This window comes from Pteropus vampyrus, unplaced genomic scaffold (genome assembly GCF_000151845.1).
Source record: "Pteropus vampyrus isolate Shadow unplaced genomic scaffold, Pvam_2.0 Scaffold416, whole genome shotgun sequence".
Lineage (NCBI taxonomy): Eukaryota > Metazoa > Chordata > Mammalia > Chiroptera > Pteropodidae > Pteropus > Pteropus vampyrus.
The window spans coordinates 616,694-628,595 of NW_011889197.1; the positions used below are offsets into that span (position 1 = coordinate 616,694).

At 36.1% G+C, this 11,902-nt stretch overlaps 1 protein-coding gene across 2 annotated transcripts in view; it reads left to right on the forward strand.

Annotated features, from left to right (window-relative positions):
- Nucleotides 1-11,902, forward strand: part of ARHGAP32 (Rho GTPase activating protein 32) — a 177,991-nt gene that overhangs the window by 67,583 nt on the left and 98,506 nt on the right. For both annotated transcript variants that reach the window (XM_011380924.2, XM_011380925.2), the window contains exons 5-6: nt 3,271-3,408; nt 5,997-6,089. In XM_011380924.2, the coding sequence (XP_011379226.1) occupies nt 3,271-3,408; nt 5,997-6,089 (231 nt within the window). The remainder of the gene's footprint in view (nt 1-3,270; nt 3,409-5,996; nt 6,090-11,902) is intronic.

The following is an 11,902-nucleotide window of genomic DNA, read 5'->3' on the forward strand; positions in this document are numbered from 1 at the left end:
ATGTTTTGTATTAGGGGGAAGGGAGGCAGGGGAGGAGATCAAAGACAAGGAGCATTAGCAGTATTCCAGGTCAGAAATGATATCAGTCCTTACTAGAGCTGTGGCCATAAGAAGTTATGGATTTAAGGGAAAATAGAAGATAGTATGTAATAAAAATGCTCTGTGAGTGGACTTTCTTTTTTTTTTTAATAAATAAATTTAGTTTCTAAATTTATTTTATTGGTATATTCCTCCCCCAGCTTTATTTATATATATAATAGAAAATTAGTTGCTTGTATTTACATTGTACAATTCAATGATTTTTTTTTCAATTATAGTTGGCATACAGTAGTATATTAGTTTCAGTTGTACGGCACAGTGATTAGAGATCTATAAAACTTACTAAGTGATCACTCCACTAAATCTAGGACCTCTCTTCTCCCTTACATGTTTATTACAACATTAGTAACTATTTTCTTTATGCTACAGTTTACATCTCCATGTCTATTTTGTATCTATCCATTTGTACTTCTTAATCCCTTTGCCCTTTTTTGCTACCCACCCATTTCCCCTCCTGTCTAGTAGCCCTCAAAATATTCTCTGTATCTATGAGTTTATTTCAGTTTTTGTTGTTGTCATTTATTTTGTTCTTTAGATTCTGCATGTATGTGAGATTATGTGATATTTGTCGTTCTCTATTCAACTTACTTTATTTAGCACAATACCCTCTAGATTCATCAAGGCAATATCTTTTTCTATCCCCTTCCTTTTAGACTATGTGTGCCTTTTAATCTGAAATGACTCTCTTATAGGCAGCATACGTAGATGTCTTGTTTTCTTATCCATTCAGCCAATCTGTCTTTTGGTTAGAGTGCTTAATTCTCTTCCATTTGAAGTACTTGTTGATAGGAATGTAGTTACTACCATTCTTTATTCCTGTTTTTGATACATGTTTTTTTCTGCTTAAAGAAGTCCCTCCAACATTTCCTGTAATGCTGGCTTGATGTTGATAAATTCCTTTAGTTTATTTTTGTCTGGGAAGCTCTTTATCTCTCCTTTGACTCTAAATAATGGCTTTGCTGGATACAGTATTCTTGGCTGTAGATCCTGGGTTTTCATCATGTTGAATAGTTTGTGCCAAGCTCTTCTGCATAGTTTCTTTTGAGAAATCATCTGCCAATCTTATGGGTGCTCCCTTGTAGGTAACTAACTGCTTTTCTCTTACTGCTTTTAAGATTCTCTCTTTGTCTTTAAGCTTTGGAATTTTAATTATACTGTGTCTTGATGTGGGCCTCTTTGGGTTCCTCTTTCTTAGGACTCTCTGAGCTTCCTGGGGTTGTATGTCTATTTCCTCCACCAGGTGAGGGAAGTTTTCTATCATTATTTCTTCAAATAGCTCTTCAACTTCTTGTTTTCCTTCAAGTACCCCTAGGACCCAGATATTTTTACATGTAATTGTGTTCCATAGGCTCCTTAAATTATTATTATAGTCTTGGCTTCTTTTTTCTTGCTATCCTGATTGAGTGCCCTTGGCTTCCCCATTCTCTATAGCAGTGATTCAGTCCTCTTCTTTATCCACTCTGTTGTTTCCATCTAATATACTCTTCATCTCAGATAATGTGTCCTTCGTTTCTGACTGGTTGCCTTTTATAATTTCCATTTCCATTTTTTTTTTTATCTCTTTGTTAAAGTTCTTGTTGAGTTGATCTACTCTTTCTCTAAGTTCATTGAGCATCTTTACAACCAGTGTTCTGAACTCTGCATCTGTTAGATTGCTTGACTCCATTATTCCTGGATCTCTGTTCTGTTCTCTCATATGGTTTCTGCTTCTTTGTCTTCCCATTTTGGCTGCCTTTCTGTGTCTGTTTCTCTGTACTAAGCAAAGCTCATGTGTCTTCCAGTCTTATTAGTGTGGCTTTGTGTAGTAGGTTTCCAGTGACACAGTCCTGAGAGGGGTTCAACTGCAGGCCAAGTTTAGCCCCAGCCTGTGCCCCTCCAGGGCCACTTGTTAAGATTCAGCAAGCAATCCACAGATACTGTGCTTATGGTTGCTTCAAGAGGCCACGCTAGAAACCAAGGCCAGCTGCCACAAGTATGAGTCTTGGCACTGCTCAGCAAGGAACACTGAACTCAGCAGAGGATACAACAGGATGTGACTTAGGTGGGGCCGCGATTTGGGGGAAGCAGAGTTCAGGGAATCTTATGGGTGGAGCAACCTTGTTATCCAGTTTGATGATGTCTCAGCTATGGTGGAACACTGTCTACACACTTGGAGTGGAGAGGGCTCAACAGAGGAGCAGTGGATACCACCTGGCAGTTTTGCCTCTGGCTCTTACTCTGACAACTCATTGTCCCCCTTTAAGTCCCTGATGCCTCCCGTGCAGCCAATTGGGTGCTGGTGCTCAGAGCAAGCAGGTCCGTCACTGTGAAAGTCCGCTTACAGACACAGCTCCTTCCTTTAAGACGTGGCTGGAGCTGCTGGCTGCCGCTGCTGTAGCCTCTGTCCCACTCAGCTGCTGGGGACTGGGCTGCCTCGTGTCTTCACCCCCTACTACCTTCTACCATGGCAGAGTGATTTCTTATTTCTCTTCCTAGTTGTAGTGCTTCTGTTCATCTAAGTCCCAGGTGACTCTTTTTTTTGCTGTTTGCTGTTTGCTCTGTGTTTCTGTCACAACTTTGATTTGGTCGCATTAGGGATGAACAAAGCCTTCATCATCCACGCCTTCTTTTCTGCCTCCTTGATTTTCATTTTTAATGAGTTTGTGGAATTAGGCAAGGACAGGAAGAAAGCCTGAGAAGTGGGGAGAGATAATAGGTTCTAGATTATGTAAACATACCAAATCCTTATAGATGAAGACTTAAGTAGTTTTAATTCCTCAGTATATTTCCAATCTCAGCCATGGAAAATGATGGCAAAAACTAATTAACAACCTGATTTTATTTTTCTTTAAGTTTTGGTAATAATCCCTTATCTAAAATTATTTTATGGTTCTTTCTGTGAGTTTAAGGTCACATGACCACCTAACAATTATTGTTTCCAAAGAGAACCAATGGACTTTGATCAGTGGTAAGAAGAGGATTAATGAAGAGTTCTATCTTATTTTCCATTATTAACCTTCTAATGTAATAAAACTCACTAGATTTTGGATTTATTTACTATCAAGTTAATAGAAGCTTTTCATTAGAAAATATAAAATCTCATGAAAGAAATACCATTTTAGAGTAAGGTCTTATTTATGAGTATTTTCTGATAGAGATGAAGTATAGGAGTCTTTTTTTTCTTATCCATAGGGCAAAAGTTGGATTGTTAAAAGAAGTTATGAAGATTTTCGAGTACTTGATAAACATCTTCATCTATGTATTTATGACCGACGATTCTCCCAGCTCTCAGAGCTTCCCCGTTCTGATGCCCTGAAGGACACTCCAGAGGTAATCATGATATTTAAATGAGCAGAAAATTTTTCCTGTATACTAAATAAATGCTTACATTGAACATTCAGGATGATTCCTGGGATTATGTAATTATTTCATGACTGCAAAACTAGTAATGTTATGTAGGATGTTTAGTAAACTAGGTTCAGTGTATAATTTTATAAGGGAAAAAGCTCTTATAAATGGGCAATATATATGGGCAGACCATTTTACAAAGAGAATGTAAAATCTGGAAGCAAAACTATGGAAAAACATTGATCTCCCTAATAAAAATATAAAAGATTTAAATAAATTTTTTAAAAGGGAATAGATTCTTTATAACATCAGAAAATAAAATCATCGGGGAATGAAAAATTGTGAGGAATGTTTGAAAGTAGCTGGGATGGGGTAAGACTTATGGGGGCAAGAAATTTAGCATAAAGTACATGTACAAGAGGCGTGCTAAAGACAGATAAACTAGAAATCTTATATGTAAAAACAATGTAGTCGTGCACTGTATGACAACATTTTGGTCAACAGTGGGCTACATATATGACAGGTTTCATAAGATTATAATGGAGCTGAAAAATGTCTGTTGCCTAGTGATGCAATAGCCATCATAACATCATAGCACAACACATTACTCAAGTGTTTGTGGCGATGCTGTAGTGTAAACAAATCTGTTGTGTTGCCAGTCATGTAAAAGTATAGCATATACAATTATTCACAATACGTAATACTCTATGATAATAAATGACTACGTTACTAATTTATGTATTTATATAATATACTTTCATCATTGTATTAGAGTGTACTCTTTCCACTTAAAATTTTTTTTCAGTATGTTATGTTATGCTGGCAGCAGCCTCATGTCATCTCATGTTTACCACATCTCTTGATTGCATCATTTTCTCTTGTGCTTGATTTAATCTTATGTTGTTTATGCAATAACGTGCTGTATAGGCTTGTAGCCTAGGAAGAATAGGCTGCCCCATATAGCCTAGATGTGTAGTAGTCTATACCATCTAGGTTTGTGTAAGTGCACTCTCTGATGTTCACACAGTGATGAACTTGCCCAAGGGTGCATTTCTCAGAATATATCCCCATCAGTTAAATGGTGTATAACTATAAACAAAAGAGCTGAGAAGAGCAAACAAGGGTTTGAGGAACATGATTATTATCCTTAGAAAGAAAATGAGGCAATCACGTTCATGGAATGAGCAGATTTTCACAAAAATTAAACAGTCAGATCTTAAAAATGAACATACGGTCATTTAAATTAATTTTAATGATAGTAAACCTGAATAACTGGACTACATACAAAAGAGACACAGATGAAGAGAGAATTAGTGAGCTGGGAGATCAAGCTTTATAAGATACAGCCCCAAAATGGATAAAAAGATGAAAAGTTGTGAGAGAGTAGTTGGGAATCAGGGAGAGTAGATCCAGAAATCCCTGTTTCTCTTTTCTTAGAGTTATAAGAAGAGAGTGGATGGAAGTAACTGAAAATTAAGAAATATAAGAAAATCCTCTAAAGCTAAAGAGAGATGTTTTTAGATTAAATGCGCCCATGAAATGCTGAATAATGAATGAAAAGACATACATTTAGAAACATATAGTGAAAATTTTAAATGCCAAAACAATACCCAAAAAGCTTCTAGAGAGCAAATAACAGATTTTTGCAAAAGAACAAGAATTGTATTGGCATTAGACTCCTCAGCAGCCACAGTAGATATTTGAGAACAGTGCAAAATATCTTCCACTTACTGAGGGGAAGCTATTTCATATCTATAATTAATTCTGAGGCAATTAAGTAGGTAGGACAAAATAGTGGCATCATCCGTCATGCAGAACTAACACTGCAGCGGAATCTCAAGAATGTCTTTTAACCACTAGGTCTTTTGTCTTATAGAAAACTTAGAAGTCTTTCTATCTCCATTTCTCGTCTCTGTCTATCTGTTGCATTTTTCTCTGTCATACTGTCTCAGAACATGGTCACTACCAACAAGTCCCAGGTTTTTATCACTTGTAACAGCAGCCAGATTGAGCTGCAATTTTTTATCACAATTCCCAATTACTGCAATAACCCTTGTTAGGTAAGCTCATGTTCTATCACATTCCTGGACTAATTAGCTGACCCATGGTGTAGGATCATGTATGAACATGGCTGTCCTGCCATACCTGAGTTCATGGAAGATTACTGTAGGTCATGGAGAAAAAATTTCAGAGTACCTGGGGGAAGCTGGGCAGAAAAGCCAAGTATGTCTCTGCTATAATTATCTTTTATATTTTCAATACAAAAATAGAAAGAAAAAGCAATAAAATAGGAAGCTATAAAATAGTATGTCCCTTGATTATGAGGGGCTATGAGTTAATGTTCGATAAAAGATAGGGAATTACATGTAATTGTCTGTAATATGTTATTATATGTAGGATCAGTTCATGGAACTAAGCCTTTGTAAAGGATCTCTATAACTACTAAAATACTAAAAATTCTGCAGATTTCCTATCCCCCCCCCACCCTAGAAACAACTAATTTACAAGTTCTGACAGAGAATGTAGTATCTTTACTCTGATTTACCACTGAATTTTCTCTTTCTCTTTAGTCAGTCACTCAGATGCTTATGGCTTACCTGTCCCGCCTTTCAGCTATTGCTGGCAACAAGATCAACTGTGGACCTGCCCTTACTTGGATGGAGGTATTATCTAATTTACTACTCATTAAAGTTTATTTTTAAGTTGTCTACTTAAGAAATTTAATATTAGATTAATTTTGATAGATGTCGAATTTCAGGAATCGAAGAAATAGAGTTTATTCTCATCTTCTAGAAGGAAAGATATGTGACATTACATAATTTTCAACTCAGATGTCATTTTTTTGATCATCTAGATAACTAATTTTAATATTGTTTTATAAATTGCAATGATTCCCGTTATTTTGGTGTATTAATGTATACATTTAGAAAGTTATGTTTATTTTTTTCAGTTGATTTAGCAATTGAAAATATGAACAAGAGACAATTAACATTTTAAAAGATCCAATTTAAGAGTAAGTCTTGAGTGACTCTGGTCAAGATGGTGGAATAGGTAAACTCGGTGTCCACGTCCTCCCACAACCACAGCAGAATTACAGCTAAATTATAGAACCACCATCACTGAGAACTATTTGAAGACTAGCTGAATGGAAGTCCTATAACTAAGGATGTAAAGAAGAAGCCACATCAGGACTGGTAGGAGAGGCAGAGGTGTGGAACGAGGCTGGTCTCACACCCATGGTGTAGCAATTAAGAACAGGGAGGGATGTCTCAGATGTAGAGGTCCTCCCTGAGGAGTGACTGGTTCCAGCTTCACACAGAGCTTCCCAGCCCAAAGCACCAGTGCTGAGAAGAGTAATCCTCCTAACAGCCTGCTGTGAAAACCAGCAGGGGTTGTGTTCGAGAAAGATAAAAGAATGCTAGAGACTGAGGTGCTCCTCTTAAAGGACCGTGCACAGACTCATTCACTCACAAACTCACTCACTCTAAGCTCCAACATAGGGGAAGCAGCTCGAAAAGTTCCAGGGGCACATGAGGAGGAACTAAATTGATTAAATTCAGGGCAGGCCTTGGAGTGGCAGACATTAGAGCAAATCTCCTCATGCACAGAAGCACTAGCAGGCGACATTGTTCCTTTGTGGACCTCTTCTTTTACCAAGCCTGCTCAGTGCAGGAGAGTGCCAAATATGAGCTTTCCATTACTATGGCTAACAACATTCAGTCTACCCTAATTATTCCCTGAGGCCCCGCCCACCACATTGCCTGCCTGACCTGAGACTCTTCCAGCAGTTCCTCCACGCAAGCGGCCTGCCTCGTCTCACACTGTAGACTTTCCCAAAATGTCTCAAAGTTCTGCAAACCCCAAACAAGCAGCAGCTGGCCTTGGTGTGCCTCGTAGTTATTTTAAGTGGCTTCAAGGCCAGCACAAGCATGGACTGGTCTCAACTTGAATTGTAACTCCCATCAGGTGGCCCTAACTTGGCATAAGCAGCAGCCAGTCTTGGCCTGGAACGTAGCCTTAATTAAGTGGCCACAAGCCTGGCACAAGGGGCATCTGGCCTCAGTCCACGGCATAGCCTCATAAGTACCTCCAAGCCCAGCACAAGCGACAACCAACAGCAGATCACTTTGTAGCTTCTACCAAATGTTCCAGGACCAGCATAAATGGTGGCTGACCTTACCTTTCACCAGAGCCCCTCCCAAGAGTGTCTAAAATCAACATACCTGGTAGCCAACTTAATACCACATTAGCTCCTCAAATGACACACCTGAAGTTGTACTCTCAGGCACCAGAGCCCTGCTAAAGCTACTTCCACTCCATGGAGTCAGCACCCACCCAACAACTTGTTCACTGTAGTCATGGCCAGTACTCAAAGGCAGTCAGCCTGAGGTTTAACCCCAACCACTGATGTACCAGCAGCAATCAGGCTTAACTACAACAGGAAGGCACACACAGCTCACAAAGGGGACACCCCTGGAGCACCCGACTCACGTACAGGGAGACTACGCCAGTGGGCCCCACAGTATACTTTCTACATAATGCCAGTCTGTAAAGACAAAGACTCATGGACATGGATGATAATTTAGTGGTTACTAGAGGGAAGAGGGGATGGGGGAAAGAGAGTCAAATATATGGTAACAGAAGGAAATTTAACTTTGAGTGGTGAATATATAATGCAATATACATATGACATATTATCGAATTGTACACTTGAAACCTATATAATTTTATAAACCAATGTCACCTCAATAAATTTAATTAAAAAATAGACCGCTATAAACATCACTTAATATATATAAAGCACATGGTAACCTCAATCCCAAAATCTATAAGAGAGATACAAGAAAAAAGGATGGAAACCAAACATAACATTATAGAAACAACACTAGGATAGCAATACTTATATCAGACAAAATAGACTTTAAACCAAAGGCTGTGACAAGAGACAAAGAAGGGCATTTTATAATGATAAAAGGATTAATCAAACAAGAGGATATATCTCTTGTAAACATATATGTATTCAATGTTGGAGCACCTAAATGTATAAACCAAATATTGACAGACATAAAGGGTGGTTGACAATAATTGTACAAGTATTTAATATTTCATTGACATCAATGAATAGATCATCCATTCAGAAAATCAACAAGGAAACAGTAGACTTAAATGACACATTAAACCAGGAAACTGCAAAACACCCAAACATGTGGAGGCTAAATAACATGTTACTAAACAATGAATGGGTTAACAGTGAGATCAAGGAATAAATCAAAAGGTACTGTGAGACAAATAAAATTGAAAATACAGTGACCCCCAAATCTATGGGATACAATGAAAACAATTCTGAGAGGGAGATTCATAATGGCTTACCTCAGAAACAAGAAAAATCTTAAATAAACAATCTAAGCTTACACCCAAAGGAACTAGAAAAGGAAGATCAAACAAATCCTAAAGAGAATAGAAGGAAGGAAATAATAAAGATGAGATCAGAAATAAACAAAATAGAGTCTAAAAAACAATAGAATAATGAAACCAAGAGATGGTTCTTTGAAAAGATAAACAAAATTGATAAACTTTTGCCAGACTTATCAAAGTAACGAGAGGGCCCCCAATAAATAAAATCAGAAATGAAAGAGAAGTGTAAACTGACAACACAGAAATACAAAGGATTATAAAAAAATGCTGTAAACAATTATATGCCAACAGATTGGGCATCCTGGAAGAAATTGAGTAAATTCCTAGAAACCCGCTCTTCCAAGACTGAATAAAGAAGAAATGGAAAATCTGAACAGACCAATAACTACTAATGAAATTAAATCAGTAGTCAAAAAACTCCTCCCCCACAAAAAGTCTTGGACCAGATGGCTTCACAGGCAAATTTTTATGAAACATATAAAGAAGAATTAATACCTGTCCTCAAAATATTTCCAAAAATTGAAGAGGAAGGAATGCTCTCAAACTCATTTTATAAGGCAAACACTACCCTGATACTAAAACCAAAGACACTACCAAAAAAAGAAAATTACAAGGCAGTATTCCTGATGAACATAGATGCAAAAATCATCAACAAAATAATTACCAAACCAAATTCAGCAATACAGAAAAAGGTCATACACCATGATCAAATGAGATTTATTCTTGGGATACAAGGTTGGTTCAATATTCACAAAACAATGTGATAAACAAAATGAAGGATAAAAATCCTATGACCATAGCAATAGATTCAGAAAAATCATTTGACAAAATCCAATATCCATTTATGATAAAAAATTTCAGCAAAGTGGGGATAGAGTGAACATACCTTAGCATAATAAAGGCCATATATAACAAAGCATAGCTAACATTATACTCAATGATGAAAAGCTGAAAGCTTTTCTTTAAGATCAGAAACAGGACAAAGATATCTACTTTCATCACTTTTATTCAACACAGTATGGGAAATACTAGCCACAGTAATTAGAGAAGAAAAATAAATAAAAGGCATTTAAATTAGAAAGAAGTAAAATTGTCATTATTTGCAGATGACATGACACCATGTATAGATTGCACCAAGAAACTATTACAACTAATAACTCAATTAGTAAAGTAGCTAGATTCAAATTACTATTCAAAAATAAGTTGCATTTTTAGACACTAATAATGAACTATTAGAAAGAAATTAAGAAAACAATCTCATTTATAGTTACATCAAATGAATAAAATACCTAGGAATAAATTTAACCAAAGAGGTAAAAGACCTATAGAAAACTAAAAGACATTGAAGAAAGAAGTTAAGGAAGATACAAGTAAATGGAAGGCTTTATTGTGCTCATGGATAGGAATAATTAATATTGTTAAAATGTCCATACTATTCAAAGCAATCTATCGATTTAGTGCAATCCCTGTCAAAATACCAGTGGCATTTTTCACAGAACTAGTTCAAGTAATCTTGAAATTTATATGGAACCACAAAAGACCCCTAATAGCTAAAGCAATTTTGAGAAAGAAGAACAAAGTTGGAGCTATTATGCTGCCTGATATCAAAGTATATTACAAGACAATAGTAAACAAACAGCATTTTTACTGGTATAAAAAAGACACATAGATCAATGGAAGAGAATAGAAGTCTAGAAATAAACCCACACCTGTATGGTCAACTCATCTGTGACAAAGAAGGAAAGAATATATAATGGAGAAAAGACAATCTTTTCAATAAATGGTGTTGGGGAAACTGGACAGATAGATATAAACAAGTGAAACTAGACCGTTTCATTGCACCATATACAAAATAAACTCAAAATGGATTAAAAACTTAAATATAAGATCTGAAATCATAAAACTCCTAGAAGAAAACCTAGGCAGCAAACTCTTCAACATCGCTCTGAGTAATAATTTTTTGGACATGTCTTCTCGGGTAAGGGAAACAAAAGCAAAAATAAACAAATGGGACTTGCTCAAACTAAAATGTTTTTGCATAGCGAAGGAAACCACCGACAAAATGAAAAGACAACCTGCTTAATGGAAGAAGATAAAGGGATTAATATCAGAAAAAGGGTTAATACCTAAAATGTATCAGGAATTCATACTCCTTAACATCAAAAGAACAAACACTTCGATTAAAAAATGAGCCAAGGACCTGAATAGACTTTTCTTTAAAGAGGACATACAGATTGCAGCAGACATATGAAAAATGCTTAACATCCATAATCATCAGGGAAATGCAAATGAAAACCACAATAATGTATCATCTCACATCTGTCAGAATGGCTGTCATCAAGAAATCAGCAAACAACAAATGTTGTCAAGGATATGGAGGAAAGGGAACCCTCATGCACTGTTGGTGGGATTGTAAATTGATTCAGCCACTACAGAAAACAATATGGAGTTTCCAAAAAAATTAAAAATAGAACTACCATATGTCTTAGCAATTCTACTTCTGAATATTTATCTGAAAAAATCCAAAACACTAATTAGTAAAGATATGTGCACCCTTATGTTTATTACAGTATTATTTACAGTAGCCACAATATGGAAGCAGCCTAAGTGTTCAATAGGTGAATGTATAAAGAAGTGTTATATACATATACATAATGGAATATTATTGAGCCATAAAAAGAATAAAATCTTACCATTTGAGACAACATGAGTGGACCTAGAGGGTATCATGCTATGTGAAATAAGTCAGAAAAAGACAAATATATGATTTTACTTACGTGTAGAATCTAAAAACCAAATAAATGAACAAACAAAATAGAAAAAAAGAATAAGTCTTGGGTTATACAGTATCTCGTAAAAAATAGATATTTTTCCTATATTTTACATGCAGTTATATGAGGTCTTGACTTATTTGTGTGATCATGGACAAATTCTGTAATCTCTTGTAAACTACATGTCTTTTAGCTTTAGCATCTTCATATTTAAATGATGATAGTCCTGATAAATATTTTTAAGAGTTATGAAGGTTAAATTAAATCATATGTTATATGTATAGCACAAT